General features: G+C 50.3%; 1 protein-coding gene across 7 annotated transcripts in view; it reads right to left on the reverse strand.

The window, feature by feature from the left end:
• Positions 1-17,849, reverse strand: part of CTIF (cap binding complex dependent translation initiation factor) — a 352,990-nt gene that overhangs the window by 93,801 nt on the left and 241,340 nt on the right. For 5 of the 7 annotated variants that reach the window (XM_054032222.1, XM_054032218.1, XM_054032219.1 and 2 more), the window contains 2 exons: positions 13,183-13,627; positions 8,463-8,792 (listed from right to left, as the gene is read on the reverse strand). In XM_054032222.1, coding sequence (XP_053888197.1) covers positions 8,463-8,792; positions 13,183-13,627 — 775 coding nt within the window. The remainder of the gene's footprint in view (positions 1-8,462; positions 8,793-13,182; positions 13,628-17,849) is intronic. The other 2 variants (XM_054032221.1, XM_054032216.1) reach the window with 1 other exon arrangement.

The following is a 17,849-nucleotide window of genomic DNA, read 5'->3' on the forward strand; positions in this document are numbered from 1 at the left end:
CATTTTTCTTGTAACCATTTCTGGCTTTTATGTCTCATTACTTGTACTCACTTAAAATCTCTCTCTTTGTAGTTAATAAACTAGTTTTACTGTTTTATCTAATCCAGCATGTTTAAGTTGAGGTGTCTGGGTAACTCTATTTAAGATAATAAACTGGCATATTATTCCCTTAAAGGTATAATGGACTTAATATATCTGTACTATCCAGAAGAGGGCTGGGTAGTAGAGGACATACATTTCTGGGGGGGTGTTGAGGTCACCCTGCAGTATAACCAAGGCTGGTGAGAGCCATGGTGTAACTGGCAGGCACCCAGGGTGTGCTATGCATGCTAGAAGGCTGTTTGTGAGTGGCCCAGGTGGGCCATAGACATTGTAAGACACCCATGGTTTCAGGGCAGCGGTGACACAGCCCCCCACTAGTCTGGATTCTATCGCAATATGTCACAACCCCGGAGCAATGTCCATGGCCAGCTGGCAAAGCTGAAGGGACAGGTCACCTGAGTGTTCATCCATCTTATGTCCTCTCTCAGTACAGCAGCAGGGTCCCCCCAACCATCAGAATGTGGTGGTGCCCAGGGATGCTGACAGCCTCTTTAGCCCAGGAAGTTCCCCAAGACATGCGGCCTGCAGGAAGAAGCCCTCTGCTGAGGAAAAGTCTCTCAAATCCAATTCAAACACACTCCTAGGATGCTTTCCGCCGGTCCTGATGATTGTAGCAGCTTCCCGGGCTGCTGGAGTGTTAACAATGACAGAGTCTTTGTTTGTACTACATACACGCTCTTAGAAAAGCATGAATGGGATCCGGTTTCTGATTTATAGCTTTCAGGATGTTAAATCATTGACCCTTGCTGATAAGTCTCCACAGATCATGCTTTAAAGAAAGCGTTACAGGTTTCCTGCAGTGGCACAGAGGATCTAGCAGAGAGCTCACCAGACAGGAGGATCTGCTGCTGTTTAGGGCTCCAGATGGCACGTGACAATGAAGTTAGTTCTATTTCCAGAGGCGCCGAGAGCTTGGTTCAAGTTAGACGGATAGTAGTTTTTAAACACCAGAACATGAACAGTTTAGGGATTTGCTAGTTTAGTTTAATCCTGGATGTGGCTGCCAGAAATGACTGAAAAATTTCACAGGAAAGAGCAAGTCATAACTGCCACTGCCAAGGGGAATCTCCTCTGCTCTTGGGTTAGGTGCTGGTATCTCATGGGCTTTCAGTGTATTATGCTACCTACCCCTCTTGCTTATGATCAGGGCTCTGATTTTTTTGCTGTGATTTTTTACTCAAAATCATGGGCTGATCATGGATTTTGTTTTAAGGAAAAATCAATTTTCTTTTATCCTTAGAGATAATCTCTCTGCCAAGTTCAGCCTATGGTGATTTTGCTGGAGGACTTCTTGGGAGTCAGTCTTGCAAGAGGAAGCATGGGCTTGTGGTTAAGATACTGGGCTGGGACTTGGGGTTGAGACTCTGCCAGAGACTCCCAGGGTGCCCTGGGGCAACTCACTTCAGTCTTCAGTGTTGCAGATCCCCAACGGTAAAATGGAGATGATGGCTTTGCCTTTCCCCCCGCCCTATGTCTCTCTTGTATATTTAGACTGTAAGTTCTTTGGGGCAAGGCTGGGCCCCAGTCTTGGCGTGGTCTCTAAGCACCACTGTAACATTACTATTAATCAGCTACACTATATTTCCTTCCAGCCTCACTGGGACTGCTTCCTCAAATTCCTGCTCCTGATGCCCTAGCCCCTGGCATCTACCTCACACTGCAAGGACATATAGCAGCATAGTCACCTAGCATCATCTTCATCCCCTAGGGCAGAAACCAGAGCAAGAACTGAGACAAAACCACAAGAGGTTTAAAAAAAAAAAAATCATGTGACCCAAGGAAAAACAGAAATATTCAAAGGATCAGCGATTCCCATACACCTGTGCCTAGCTTGTGTATTTAACCAGCAGGAAGGTAACAGAAAGATGAAACAAGCCCATAAGTTGCCTCTAGTAAAATGCCAGTTGTAGATATTGTCCACGCAACCTCCAAAGCCACAACAACTCACCTAAGCAATACTCGAATTTTCCTCATTCAGTAGCTGAAAGCAGGGATAAGTACATAATGATACAACGAGGGAGTGTGGACTGTTGGTTAAAGCAGGTGCCAGGTCTCAGGACTACTGGTCTCTATCTACTGTAGAGCTAGATACCACAAGAACTAGCCCTGTCACGGAATTGCTGCATGACCCTTGGACTAGTTAATTAAACTCCAGGCCTCAGCTCCTTCATGTGTGAAATAAAGGAACGAATGGTAAATGTGGCAACGTACCTCCCATAGTTTAATTAGTTATTTATTTGTGGAAGTGTCTTGAGACCCTTAAATGATACTTGACAGCATGCAAGCACAGAGTGCTATTACAATCATCCAGCATTGGAGTGAGCTAGAAAACAAACTCTTTGAACAGCACTTGGGCATTGTATAACAGACCTCGTTGCTGGAACATGTGCATATACAAGGGGATAAATAATGATACAGTTTAACATCAGCTTGTCTAGCTATAGAAGTCACAGGTGACACATTACCCATAAATCTCTCTCTCTCATTTTTTCAGACTCCTCCTCGCTCTGAAATCTGTGCATCAATAAGCCAGCCTTGGCTACGATTCTCATTATATATGCCTGCCCTCTCATTGACCCAGAATTGTGAAAGCAAAGCCCTCTTTTCATTGTAAACCCACTGGAGAGCAAGGCTCAAAATCACTTAAAATATTGTGTAATGGAATTTCTCTGTTAACTATAGTCAAGATTTCCCCCATCTGTTAGCACGAGCAGGAAACAAGAGCTGAGATTTCTTGCACCCAGAAGGGTCTACAGGTTAGCTTCCATGTTTACCACGTTACTACAACAGATATTTCATAATACAGAATACAATGGACATACACAGCGGAGGAGCTGCATCACATGAAAGGCTTTCTGCTGGCAGCTTCAGAGAACTTGGGGCAAATTCCATCCCTGCGTAATTTCCTTTCTTCAGAGACATGGAGTTTCATGAGATCTGCTAGTCTCTGAGGCTGAGCACAGGGAGAACCAGAAGGGGACGGGCAGTTCATTAAATAGAAATTTTTAATTTGTACTGAATATTGCACCTTCTTCTAATGTGAAAGTGCTTTACGCATGTGTTAATTGGGGATCACAACAAAACAAGCAGGTAGGTAAGTCAGTGTTATCATCCCCATTTTATAAACCTCAAAATACTTCACTCCAGTAAGTCAACGCAGTTGGGAAATTGGAGTCTAGCGAGATAGTGACTTGCCCAGGGTCAGACCATGAGTTGGTAGCAGATCAGAACCCAGGAGCCTTGAATCTTCATCTCCTGCCATTTGATAGAATTCTACCTAACTTCCGAGTAAACAGCATTTGGAGGTGTGAAGTTTTGACCTCACTGGAAACCTCCCAACTCAGCAAAATCACAAAGAGAAAGATTCAGCTCCACAGAGTCATTTTCCATTAAAAGGGACAAGGAGTAAATGGAAAAAATGGGAGGAACCTTCCAGGACACTTCCCCACTCAAAATACTGGAGCAGACAGTCAGTGAAGTTCCACTGAAGCCAATGATCTACACCCATTTGCACCAGCTGAACATCTGGCTACAGCACTGAAGGAAGAGTTAACAGCAGACAATCAAGAGAAGATGGTCACTTTTCTTGAGAGGAAGAATCCTCTAATCATTAAGAGCAAGAGTGGGAGCTATGACTCCTCAGTTTTATTCCTGGCTCTGCCAGTTGGTAAGAGTAACCTTGGGCAGGTCACTTAACTTCTCTGAGCCCTATCTGAAAAACGGGGATGATACTTACTGCAGGGTTTAATTAGCGTTCCCAAAGTAGCTGAAGGTGTGGAGTTTGAAGATGATGCCTGATTATTATGTTCATAAGAACTGTACATGCTCGATATTAACCCAATAAAAACCATATAAAGAGGTCACCCTTATTGGACAATCTCCTTTCTTAAGAAACTGGCCTGAAGTATCCCAGATGTAGTGAATAATGAATACACCCCTCTTCATGAGAAAGTCACCACGAGGAATCGATTGACTTTTGTGGGTCACTGGAGCAGTTGATAAGTGTTCACTGGAGTTTGTTTCTTTAAATAGAAGCACAAACCCTTTCAGTGAATGATCAGCTAGTGACACAAATCTCACCAATGTGAGGCTAACTTGCAAAGCCTTCTGAGCAAGGAATGCTCTCAGGGTATGTCTACACAGCAGCTAGACACCTGCGGCTGGCCTGTGCCAGCCGACTCAGGCTCACGGGGCTCAGGGTCTGTGGCTGTTTCCCTGCTGTTTAGACATCTGGGCTTGGGTTGAAGTCTGAGCTCTAGGACCCTGTGAGATGGGAGGATCCCAGAGTTTGGGTTCCAGCCCAAGCCTGGCAAGTCTACACAGCAATGGAACAGCCCCGCAGCCCGAGCCCTGCGAGCTCAAGTCAGCTGACATGTGGCAGCCAAGGGATTTTCTTTGCTGTGCAGACATACCCTCAGGTTCCTGGAGACTGGCTCACACCTGAATGTTCACCACAGCTGCTATTTCATATTCTTTTGGGGGGGATGGAGTGTTCTAGCTGACAACGTCACAGTAATGGCAGCAGCCATCGCAGGATGGCACAGTAGCACTTTAGCAAGATCTTCTCCCTCCTTGGCTTGTGGCTGCATCAAATCAAAGCAGAGGGCATCAGGGGCTCACTATATGTAAATCAGAGTGCCAGCATTTTTGCCAGCTGGATTAAGGATAGATATATGGCAAGAAGGAATGTCAGACAACTGCCACGTGCTGTTTGCCCAAAAGTCTGACTCAGCCCCGGGCACTGCGCACAGCCAGCCACAGGACTGGAAACAAGCAATGCAAAAGTATAATAAAGCGATGAATTCCAGCCACAGCAGAAAAGGAAAGCAGAATGGCAAGGAAAGTACATTGCAAAGAAAGATGTGATTTCAATGACAGGATGTGTGCGTAACATACACCGTCAGCAACAAAATGAAAACGAGGGCCGCTCCCACATCACCACCACAAAGCATTTCTGCACATAAATGAAGCCTCAAATTCTCCTCTCTGCAGAGCACAAAAAGGGAGCCTGTGCCCATACCAAATAACATCACCGGCTGGGGTACAACATTGTTACATGCTATGGACAATGCCCGTAATGTGGCAAGAGGCTTTCCATATAATCCTCATCCACCTGGTCCTTTTCACTAAGGGCATCCTTGCCCTCCACCACCCTCTCAGCTCACGGAGTGATGCTATGGCTGTCAATGCCTGTTTGTTTCAATCAAGGTGACCTTTTCCACTTTCCCTGGAAGAGGCACATCAGTCATGACTACACCAGTGGTGCTGACCACCTGCTTGGAGTAGACAGAGGACAGACAGTTTAGGCGAGATACATGGACCTCCCATCAGCCTGGGTCAGCCTTATCTGAGAAGTGAGAGACCCTGCCAGCATTTCCCAGAAGCTCCCTTCCTCCACATGATGTCCGGGGCTCAAACCCAGACCTGTGAGTTCCCAGACATCCTGGCCTCCAGCCAATGTCTTCTGAAATCTGGTGGGTCAAGGAGGTAGTAGAACTACAGCCTCAGCCAAGGCACCACCCACAGAAGCCCTGATTGGAAGATCGCCTCGCCAGGCTCCACCGATTGGCCCAACCATGCTATTTAAGCCAGACAAAGGCACAGTAAGTTGTCTGAGCAACCAGGTGATTCCCTGTTGCTGCTGCACTGGACCCTGCGCTTGTGCCTACTTCCTGCATTTGACACCCTGTACCCAACCCTGTTCCTGATTCCTGCTCCGCTCCTGGCTCCTGCCTCACCCCTGCCTTTGCTCCTGACTCCCACCGTGCTCCTGCTCTATGCCTAGTCCTGGCCTCTCCTCTGGTTCCCACCCCTACAGCTTGCTTCCAACCATCAGTTACCAGTCCTGGTTCGGACCCCTGGCTCGGACTTCTGACTCTGGTTTGACCCTTGGCTCTGGCATTTGGTATCTAACCCTGGCCCCACCCCTCACCTTCGATTCCTGTCCCTGATTCTGACTCGACCCCTGGCTCTGGTAATTGGCAGTTGACTCTGGTGCTGACCCTCAACTTCGTTCCCCGATCTGAATGCCTGCTCCACCCACTACACCTATTCTGACCACTCAGACCGCCTAGGGTCCTGGTCCCTAACATGTCAGCCAAGTGCTGGTATTTTAGTTGCCAGGGCATTAAGAAAAATGCTGATGGGACTTTGGGGCTGGCACCACATGTGCACTGCTGAACTGAGCTGTTTTCAGCCGATAACTAACAGGTTAAAAGGTCCCACAGCCTATCAATCCCATAAGCCAGCCAGCCTCCCTGAAAAACGGTGAGCTAAGCTGAGCCCAAACATTCAAAACTGAAGGGCCACATCTCATGGATCCAGCCCATCAGAGCTGTGGAAAGAGGTAGGTCCTGACAGGGCCGGCTCCAGGCACCAGCAAAGGAAGCAGGTGCTTGGGGCGGCCAATGGAAAGGGGACTCACGTCTGGGTCTTCGGCGGCGGGTCCCTCAGTCCCTCTCGGAGGGAAGGACCCGCAGCTGAATTGCCGCCCAAGAATGAAGCGGCGTGGCAGAGCTGCCGCCAATTGCGGCTTTATCTCCTCCCCGCCCCCCCCCCCCCCCCCCGCTTCGCCGCTTTAGGCGGCAAAAAAGCTGGAGCCGGCCCTGAGTGAGAGAGCCTGCTCTAACCCTCCTTGGCCAATAATCAGGCGCGGCATGTGCCCTGTGCAGGCAGGGAACAAAGAGGGTATGTTGAAGGGGCAGGCAGGCCTAGGGACTCTAAGATACCCTCTCCCAGAAAGCAAATAATCACATATTAACCATGTGATGAGCTGCAAAACAGCATAATAAACCAACACAGACATTCAAGCCTATGCTCTCCATCAGCGGGCAGCCGGTGCCTAGGGGACAATCCCAATTTCCCTGGTTATATATCATTATGATGGTCTAAATGCCAGGGCTATCAGTTTATTTTTTAATTGACTTTGCTTTTCTATAGAGTTCTTGGACATGGTACAGTAAACCCAGTGCTGGGTGTACTGATAAAAAAGTCACCCATGATAATCAATGATCTGCACACACACAAATCATTCCCGTCCGGGTTGTAAGTGCAGCTGTTACAGTTGCAAGCCAGGCAGATCGATGCCAGCAATTTTCTTCTGCTTCCTAGACGGTGTAGTTGAGTCAGGGCTCATATTGGATTAAAGCAACTTGCAGCTATTTATTTCCATGTGTTTAGCATCAAGAGCTCTGAGATATGTGGAAACAAACTTGGGCTCTGGCAGACCAATGGGGGACACAAATACCAGCGGTGAGGACCCTCCACGGATAATGCCCAGCTTTCTTCCATTTAAAGCAGAGAGCTGTCTCCTCAAATGCCTATCACCTCCTCAAGTGCCTCACCAGAGCTTGTAGGAAGAGAGATCTTGTAATTAGGGCACAGAGATCTGGATTCAAGACTGTGCCATAGACTTTCCTGTGTGACCTTGGGCAAGTCACTTCAGCCCAGATCCACAAAGGACTTCGGAGGAGGCCTCTGAGCACAACTATCGGATTCAGGCCCCACAGGTGAGATAGATTGGGGAATGCCTATCTGCACCTGCCTTTAGGATCATGCTGGGCTTAGGCGTGAAATAGGCCGCCTAGATGCCTGCCTGTGCCAGCAGTGCACTTGCCCCCAGGTAGAAACTTAGATGCCTCGGGAATTTTTACAGTGAAAACATTGGTGCCAAGTGAGTTTAGGGACCTACAGGGTGAGATGGCAGTCAAGTGAAGGGTTTTGCGGACTGCAGCAACACATGCTGGTCTTCAGGTACCTAAATCCCTTTGGGGATCTTGGCCTTCATCTCCCTGAGCCTCATCTCCCTGTCTGTAATTGGGGATAAAGATCCTTCCTTTCTCCTCTGTGGCCTGTCTTGTCTATTTAGACTGCAAGCTCTTCAGGCCAGGGACTGTCTATGTACACTCCCAGCACATGGGTTCTGATGTTGGTCCAAGATTGTAGGTACTACAGTAATACGAACAACAAACAATAATAATCTCAACCGCTGGCGAATTGCATAAGGAGAGAGGTAGTCTCTGACGTACTAAGAATCCAAACCTTTCAGAGCTTTATGGGTTAAAACTAGGTGGGGACAGTGCCTGGGGAATGAGCATTTGTTAAACTGAGCTTTTAAAACAGAAGGAGAGATAGAGATGGATATTAACCGGATGGTGCCTATAAAATTATATTGGTCTGTTGTAACCATGAAACACTTGCATAAACAAACACAAAAACCACTGCCCTCTCTTCACTTACACTTTTCTTTTCTATAATTAATTGGGCAAGAATGGAACTTGGGAAAAGCTCAACTATGGTCAGAATTCCTGGACTTCTTTCTAGTAATAACACACTGGGAGCAGCTGCAAATATCTAATTACCTGCAGCATGTTGAGAAGCAGGCTTCGGAACTTGGTCCCCTCCACCATGAAGAGCGCCATTTTGTCACAGAGCTTGGCGGCTGTGGAGGCGAAGCTGCGGTCCGTCACCGCTTTCTGGTAAATGGTCTTGACGATCTCGCCCAGCATCTCCTCAGAGTTGGTGGAGTTCTGGGCCTCCTCCATGAAGGTGGTGAGCTTGGAGTCCACATCACTGCTGTTGTTCCTCATGCTGTTGAGGATTTCAATTAATTTGTCCATTTTGTTCTTTTGGGGGTTGGTTGCCTCCACCGGCACTTCGTCCTGGTCCGTGAAAAGGGAAAGACAAGGCATCTGTTACACAAGGAAAAAACAGACATATCAGCCCTTGTTCTTTCACAGAAAACAGGGGGTAGGGGGCGATGGGAATCATACAATCAGATCTAAATCTAGGCATGTTCTAGTGGCACACTCTAGTGGTCTGAGGTCCGGAGTGGGAGCCAAGAACTTGGGAGCGCTAATTACTGCTCTGACAGGGACTCCATCTACGACTCCTGTGCAAGTCATATCACATCTCTGTGCCTCAGCGTCCCCATGTGATGGATATACCTGTGTACCTCAGAGGTGTGACATTTACTAAGTGCCCATGAGCCAGGTTTGCCTGCAAAGAAAAGCCATAGCTACTGATACTGTGAACACACTGACTCAGCATGACCCTGCTCAGGCACCTGGAAATACCAAGGTGACATGGGTGTCAGGGTTTGTATAATTTTTGGTGGTGCCCAGAACAGGTCCAAGCAGAGTCGTTCCATCCATAGGACGGACTGGGGCAACCGCCCCAGGACCTGCACTTTGGGGGGGCCCCGCGCTACGGGGGGCTGTGGGGTCCAGGGTGGCCTGGGGAGTTAGTGGGGGGCCTGGTGCTGGCAGCAGCGAGAGACCCAGCCCCAGCCAGCCCCTGCTCCGCCAGCTCCCAGCATCGCTCAGGGGAGGGGGCGGAAGCCGGAAAGAGGCAGGATGGGGAAGGAGTGGAATGGGGGTGGGGAGGGGTGGAGCAGGGGCGGGAAGGGGTGGAAGAAGTGCGGACTTGGGGAAAGGGGTGGAATGGGGGATGGGGCAGGGGCGGGAAGAGGTGGAGTGGGGAGTTGGGTGAAGGGGCAGAGCGGGGGCGGGGTAGAGCGGGCTGGGGACGGGTTGCTTGCTGCTGCCAGCGCCTGGTCTCCCACTAACCCCCCAGGCCGCCTGGACCCTGCGGGCCCCTGAAGTGTGGGTCCCCCAAAGCATGGAGCCCGGGGTGGTTGCCCCGGTCCATCCTATGAACAGGAGGGCTCTGAAAATATAAGCCCAAACATTGGTGGAGCTGGGCCCATGTTCCTGAATATTGGTGGAGCACGGGCACCACGGGCCCATATAACTCACCGCCTATGCAAGGTCACACTGGGCATATGCAGGCATTAGCATAGTTACTTCCCAATTTGGGTAGCATGAGACCTAGCTTTGCAACAGGGAAGCTGTGGGGATTACTTAATGTTCATGAAGTATTTGGACGGTGGAAAGCGCTATGGATATTCTAGTCAAGCCCCTCCCATAACTTTCTGAGCAGTTCACAGTGATTAGCAGTAAGCACTTGAGGTTTCTGCAACATATTGCAGGCAACAGAGAACTTTGAATATTCAGTCACTGACTAGTAGAATGCTATAGGAAGCTAGCTCTGCTTAAAGGAGCCAGGAAGGCAGGTTTTTCTGTTGCTTTTGTGCAGCAAGTGCTGCACGAGAGTCAGCCATGTTATGCCGTACCCTCTCTCTCTGCCACTCCTCTCACTTTCCCTTCTTTATTAGTGGTAGTAGGCTGGTCCCAGTAGACGTTGCTCCTTTCTCCCTCTCGTTACAAACTTACAGCCCATATGCTCTGGTCAGTGGGAAGAAGGTTAGCCTGATGGTTTAAGGCACTGGGCTGAGACTCAAATCTTCAATCAATTCCGGACTCTGCCAAACACTTTCTGTGTGATCCTAGGCAAGCTCCTTGATCGCTCCATGTCTCAATTTCCCATCTGTAAAGTGGGAATAATGCTGCTTTCCTGGCTTATGGGCTTTTATGAAAATAAATTCACTAATATTTGTGAGTGCTCAGATTATAAGGCTACAATGCCACAGAAGTACCTAGATCTGGATAGACGTTGAACAACCTGAGCGCTAATCAAGACTATCACATGCTATATATGCACAATGTGAACCAATTGCAGTTACTACTAGAGCTCTAACCTTTTCATCTCCTGGCTTTTGTGCATTTTAATGAATAACATGACCACTCATAGTATTGCAGCTTTTTTACATTTAATTATGCTGTGAAACTTTTTGCTAGGGACAGACGTGCAGTGGACATCTCACATTTGCTACGAGCTGATCTCCTCTCTTTCTTTTTTTCCATTGACAAATCATCGTGCCACACTCTATGAAAGTCCCCTGAAACCTTTAGCAAATTCCAGGTGTGGCCTTGAAACCTGATGGGTGGAGCTGTCAGAAGGCCAGCTGTGTAAACTCAATGCTGGACATGGGGCATAAACATAACTTGGTGTTTACCTGGAGTATTGCTCTCACATGACACCAGGCTCCTAGAAGCTATGATTATGGGTTTGATCCTTCAGACCGTCTCTTCTCATGTAAATAGTCCCACAGAAGCCAGTGAAATTGCTCACACGAGTAAGGACTGTTTAGGTGAGTGATAATTTGCAAGATCAGACCCTACATTAGGTCTCAGGAAAGAAACTTGCAAGTGAGTATTTTAAAACAGTTTGACAGGTTTCAGAGTAGCAGCCGTGTTAGTCTGTATCCGCAAAAAGAAGAGCAGGAGTACTTGTGGCACCTTAGAGACTAACAAATTTATTAGAGAATAAGCTTTCGTAGAAGTGGGCTGTAGTCCACGAAAGCTTATGCTCTAATAAATTTGTTAGTCTCTAAGGTGCCACAAGTACTCCTGCTCTTCTTTTTAAAACAGTTTGTATATCATCTATGTTTTACAGGAGAATATTAAGAATTAAAATGGTCTACATCGCACTGCATGCATACAGATACACGGACATATTCAAATGGGTATGCACACAAACACACAACAGAGCTGTTTATGTTCATGTTTGTTTCATTTCATATACTAGATATGCTCTGCATATTTGTGTTTATTTTTTACTACACATTTGGATATTTTTGCTGAAAATTCATTTGTGTGGATTTTTTCAATATGCACAAATACACTTACAACAAAAATCCTACATTCTCGAGGGTGCACGTGGACAGATTATCTATTAAACCCTCAGAAATTTGAAACTCTGTCTCCAGAAATGATTTCTTGTCCATCACTTGCACACACAAGTTTTGTTATTGTTGAGTTGGTCAAGAGAAGGGGGAAGGATAAGGGTGCTTTTGATATATTTATCCACTTATCTAGATAAATGGATATCAGGTTTAAGTGGCTAAATCTACCTCTCCAGTGTTCAAAGTCTGAATTCTGCACTCAGTATCTAGATCAGGGGTGGGCAAACTTTTTGGCCTGAGGGCCGCATCGGGTTTCATAAACTGTATGGAAGCCGGTTAGGGGAGGGGGTCGTGGCCCGGCCCCCACCTCCTATCTGCCCCCCCCCCGGACTCCTGCCCCATCCAACCCCCCCATTCCCTGATGCCCCCCTCCCTGGGACCCCTGCCCCATTGACACCCTCCCGCTCCCTGTCCCCTGGCTGTCCACGGACCCCAGCCGTCCCATCCAACCCCGCCTCTCCTTCCTGACAGTCCCCCGGGACTCCTGCCCCATCCAATCACCCCTTCTCCTTGACTGCCCCCGGAACCCTTGCCCCTGACTTCCCCCTGCCACCCCATCCAACCACCCCTCCTTCCTGACTGCCTCCCCGGGATCCCTGCCCCCATCCAACCCTCTGTTCCCCCCCGACCGCTATCCACACCCCCACCCCCTGACCACCACCCCGAACTCCCCTGCCTTCTGTCCAACCCCCCTGCTCCCTGCCCCGTACTGTGCTGCCTGGAGCACCGGTGGCTGGTGGCGCTGGAGCCATGCCGCCCGGCTGGAGCTGGGCCATGCCGCTGCCGCCACCATGCAGCACAGAGACCAGGTCAGGCCGGGCTCTGCGGCTGCGCTGCCCCAGGAGCTCACAGCCCTGCCGCCCAGAGCACTGCGCTGGCGGCGGAGCGAGCGAGCTGATGCTGCGGGGGAGGGGGAACAGCAGAGGAGGGGCTGGGGGCTAGCCTCCCAGGCCAGGAGCTCAGGGCAGGACGGTCCCGCAGGCTGGATGTGGCCCGCGGGCCGTAGTTTGCCCACCTCTGATCTAGATTCTGGAAGAGACACATAGCCACATTTTAGAACACTTCAGAAACTCAACTGGCATTTGCAAATAGGCTGGGAAATGCACGTGCTCCTGATTTGGGCTCATAAACCCGCATCTTCATGCAGTGTTTTCTGCAGGAGGGGTTTTCACAATTCCTCCTTTGAAAACTCAGCCTTAACATGAACACCAAACAACAGGTCAGGTGCAGTTAGATAGAGAGACTCAGCAGTGTGTCAGTAAAAGGCCCGACGAAGAACCACAAAAACCCAGCCACCCACCAGAAGAAATGTTGACTTTAGGAGAGGAGACGATAAGTTTGGCTGTGCTCAGGAACAAGGCCCCATGTACGTGTGTGAAAGGATCAACAGTTGAGCTTTTAATACAGGGAAATTCAGCTCCCCACAGGAATAGTACCTTTTCTTTTAGTCTCCTTCGCAGTCTGTCTTTGGAAGACTGGAGCAAATTGACCTTTGGCCTTTCCCCGATGCGCTCATGAACACTGTCTCTCTGCTTGGGTTCTGGTTCCTGAATGTACTGCTGAGACGGTCTCTCCACGACCTCCGTGCTCCGGTACATCTCCAGGGGGATGTGCACTGTGCAGACGGAGGCGTCCTCGATTTTCAAACTCTCAGTCTCTTTGGCATTTCTGTGCGTTTCCTTGTCATTGGGCGAGTGCTTCTGGTTGTGGTGCCATCGCCGGTTTTGGCTGTAGCCGTGGTGACCTGGCCTCCCTGAGGAGTGAGGGGGTTGGCCTCCCTGGTAGAGTTTCTGGTGTTCCCTGTTGTGTTTGGCAGTACCTTGTTGATGATCCGTGTGCTGCTGCTGTGATTTGTTTCCTCCAGGAGGCCTCTGTTGTCTCCTGCAAACACAAACGGACAAGTCAGCATGCTCAAGCCCCTCACCTTCTCCTACGTTCATCTGCACCAGAAGAGCACCAAACTTGCCACAACAGCTTCCCGAACAATGGGGTAATTTGAGGCACTGACAAAGAGAGCGATTTCCTGGGGAGTTGCTCAGCCGTGCAGAGTAACACAGCAGCCATGCAATTGTAGGGTTACCATATTTCAGCGAGCAAAAAAGAGGACGGGAGGAGCCCCGCCCTAGCCCCGCCCCTGCCCCTCCCACTTCCCGCCCCCCCGACCTCCCAACCCTCCCCCCGTTCCTTGTCCCCTGACTACCCCCTCCTGGGACCCCTGCCCCTAACTGCCCCCCAGGACTATCTAAGCCTCCCTGCCTCTTGTCCCCTGACTGCCCCAACCTTTATCCACACCCCCACCCCCAGACAGACCCCTGGAACTCCCACGCCCCATCCAACCACTCCCCACCCCCTGACAGCCCCCCCCCAGAACTCCCAACCCATCTAAACCCCTCTGCTCCCTGTCCCCTGACTGCTCCGATCCCTCTCCGCACTCCTGCCCCCTGACAGCCCCCCCCCAGAACTCCCAACCCATCTAAACCCCTCTGCTCCCTGTCCCCTGACTGCTCCGATCCCTCTCCGCACTCCTGCCCCCTGACAGCCCCCCCCAGAACTCCCAACCCATCTAAACCCCTCTGCTCCCTGTCCCCTGACTGCTCCGATCCCTCTCCCCACTCCTGCCCCCTGACAGCTCCCCCCCAGAACTCCCAGCCCCCTACCCCCCCCGCTCCTTGTCCCCTGACTGCCCCCTCCTGGGACCCCTGCTCCTAACTGCCCTCCAGAACCCCACCCCCTACCTAAGACTCCCTGTTCCTTGTCCCTTAACTGCCCCCTCCTAAGACCCCCCCCTAACTGCCCACCAGGACCCTACCCCCTACCTGTACCCTGACTGCCCAAAACTTTCTCCACTCCCCCCAAAAAGCCCCCCCCCCGTTTCTTGACTGCCCCCTCCAGAACCTCCCTGCCCCTTCTCCTGCCCCCCTTACCCTGCTGCTCAGAACAGGGTGTTGGGCTCTGTGCGAGCCGGACACGTGGCTGAGCTCCCCAGCACAACAAAACCCGGTCCCTGGCCCTGCACAACAAAACCCGGTCCCAGATCCGGACCGGGTTGCAGGGGAGAGCTGCCCTTGTATCAGCACAAAGTGCTCTCGCTCCCGTTTTGCTACGCTGCATGGCAGAAACCGCTCCCAGTTGCAAAAGGGGAGGGCTGCACTTTGTGCTGAGACACTTGCTCAGAATGCAGGGCGGAGCTCCTCTCCAGCTGCTCCGGAGTCCAGCCCGGGACTTTCCTGCAGCCCTCCCAGCCGCTCACTCTGCTGTGCCGGGGGAGGGGGAAATCCCGGACATTGTGAGTGCTTTACAAATTCCCCCCGGACGCTATTTTTAGCACAAAAAGGAGGACATGTCCGGGTAAATCCGGACGAATGGTAACCCTATGCAATTGGAACATCTTAAAAAATGATCCCAAATAATAACAGTCCAACCATGTTCGCATTACCCAAGTCCACAGCGCACTCTCATGCTGATCAATACATCTCCGAGCCCTGCTGGGACCCAACACCACTTCCATAGACTCCTGGATAATCACCACCAAGTGTCTTTCACATAATTCTCGTTCCCATGCTGGTTCTTTCCCTGGAGCTATGCTGCAGGGAGCTTGTAGTGGGGTGGTCACCCGCTCCTGCCTTAAAAGGCTTAAAACAGCCTGGGGAGAGGGCTGTGGCAGGGAAGGAAAAGCGGGGGCTGATTGGGGGAAGCAGCCTCAGCTGGGGGCCACGCCCCAATCAGGCCGTGGCTGGCTTAATGAGGGCCCAGGTGGTCCTTATAAGAGGGCTGGGGCCAGAAGCCAGAGGAGCACTCTCCCTCTAGCTCTTGAGGGAGAAGGGCCGGGCTGCCTGGAAGCTGAGAGGGTACCTAGATTGGAGCAGAGCTGGGGGAAGGCTAGAGGAGCTGCGGAGCTCCGGCCTGGAAACCCCACAGGCTGCTGGCCTTGTTAAAGGCCAAGAACAGGTACTGGGGCTACAGAGAGGTAGCCTGGAGTAGACGGAGGCAGCAGGTCCAAACCCCCCCTCCCCGGTGATGAGTGGCACTTACACTGCAGTCTGCCCCAGGGAACGGGGGCTAATTGACTGGCAGTGGCCATAGTCTGAGGCGAGGTGGGGATAGAGGGTGGGGGTTCCCTGGGGAGGGTATGGGAGGGGAGACGCAGATCTGTAGGGATACTGCCAGGGGGCAGCACCCAGGCCTGAATAGGGCACCGGGGTCCAGGAGGGACTCGGGCCCAGCGGCAAGCGGGACACCGGCCTGCAGAGGGCACTCCGGAGGCTGGAAATGCTAATTCCCTGGACGACTAGCAGGAGGCGCCACAGGGGTGAGTCCCGCCCCGTTACAGAGCTAGACAGAGTTAGCAATCTCTTGTGCACCCTTGACCCTGTTCTCACACCACTATTCCCCCTCCTCTCCCATTTGTCTTTCCTTCCTGGTTAGAGTCAGCTGCTCTCACTTGCTCTCTGCCACCTGCCCATGACTGTCCCAAACAAGTCTCCAAGCCTAACAATTCTATTGGTCTTAAATACAAATAGGTTTTATTGGCAGATTATAGAAATGGAGAGAAAAAGTATGACATCAAAAGGAATGTAAAAGAAAAACCAACTAGACAAATGTTGCAGAATGTGTTGTTACAGGAGGAAGGATGGTCCAGTGGTTAGAATCCTAGCCTCGGCCTTGGGAGGTTGGGTTCAAGTTCCTGCTTTGTCACAGACTTCCCATGCAACCTTGGCAAGTCACTTACTCTCTCTGTGCTCCAGCCCCTACATCTGTAAAATGGGGTTAACAGCATTCCCTGCCTCACGGAAGTGTTGGGAGGATAAATACTTTAAAGATCGAGGCAGTTAGATACTACAGTAGTGGAGACAGATAGCTAACCCTAGGCTTCAGTAACAAAGATGGCTTTACAACACCCGAGAAACCTTACATATCGTTGCGCCCCATGTGTCTGATGTCTGCCAACTGGGTCTGTATTTCACCATTGACCTGGCAGACTAAGCCACCTAGTCTCAGATAGTCTTTGTGTCTCACGCCTCACTAGAAAGTCTTCCCCCTCTTGTAGGGAAGAGCTCTGTGCGCCTTCCCAACAAAACAGGAGAGATGTTATATCGCCATTCAAGATGGTACAAAACCTGACACATGTCTCTGAACTTCCCCCAAGAAGCTGGGTTGGATTTTCGATTGAGTTAGGTTGGTCAAGTCCCATTGAATGTCTAATTGCTTTGGTCCCCTTTGAAGGATTCCAGCTGGCTGCAGTCCCTTCTAGACCAAAGGTCTGAAGGGTTGGCTTCTCCCAGCCTCAGCAGTAAAACCGTCTCTTTGGATAGAAGCCAGGCAAGGAAGAGATCTCAGGAAAACTTCTTCCCATAAGTTTATGGCAAAAGAAACAGTACCCCACACTGTTCCACCAACGTGGAGCTCTCGGTTTCAAAGGGGCCTGCTTCTGAGTTCTTTAAACTGTTCTCGTTCAGGTAGAAGGTTATTTGAAATGTAACAGGAGTTGCTAAAATTGAGCATCAAGAGACAAAATTAGAAAAGAAAACTAACAAATATAAAATCCAACACTCGACTGCCAACTCTCCCTAGTCAGGCTTTACTTTTCAGCAAAGCCCTGACTGTTTTCACCCTGTGCCCTACAAAATGCCCTCCCACTTCTATGGATTTCAATAGCATTTTCTCCCCAAATGCTCCTATTTATGGCATTCATATGCTGGCATGCTCCCTGAACATTAGCAGGTTCCTGTGAGGGCCAGGGGAGGAATGGAAGAGCGTCAAGTTATATAAGAATGTGGTGTGTGGGCTTCTGCTCCTTCCTGACAGGACCCCAGTTACTGCTCAGCTGTTTACTTTCTAGCGAAAAAAGAGGGAGTCATTATCCGCTCTGTCTGAAGAGACATGCTTTGTCCCTCTATAGCAGAAGTCATCCAAAGTTCTAAAGACATTTTAAACACAATCATTATGCCTCGCAACACCCTTGTGAGGTAGAGGAGAACCTTTATCCACTGAGTCACTGAGAGCTACGGTGGAGATTTACCGAGGCACAGATGGGAATCAAAGTCCGCAAATGATTTGCCCAAGATAGCACAGCTAGTCAATGGGGAAGTCATCTATTCAACCC

This window comes from Malaclemys terrapin, chromosome 6 (assembly GCF_027887155.1).
Source record: "Malaclemys terrapin pileata isolate rMalTer1 chromosome 6, rMalTer1.hap1, whole genome shotgun sequence".
NCBI classification, from domain to species: domain Eukaryota; kingdom Metazoa; phylum Chordata; order Testudines; family Emydidae; genus Malaclemys; species Malaclemys terrapin.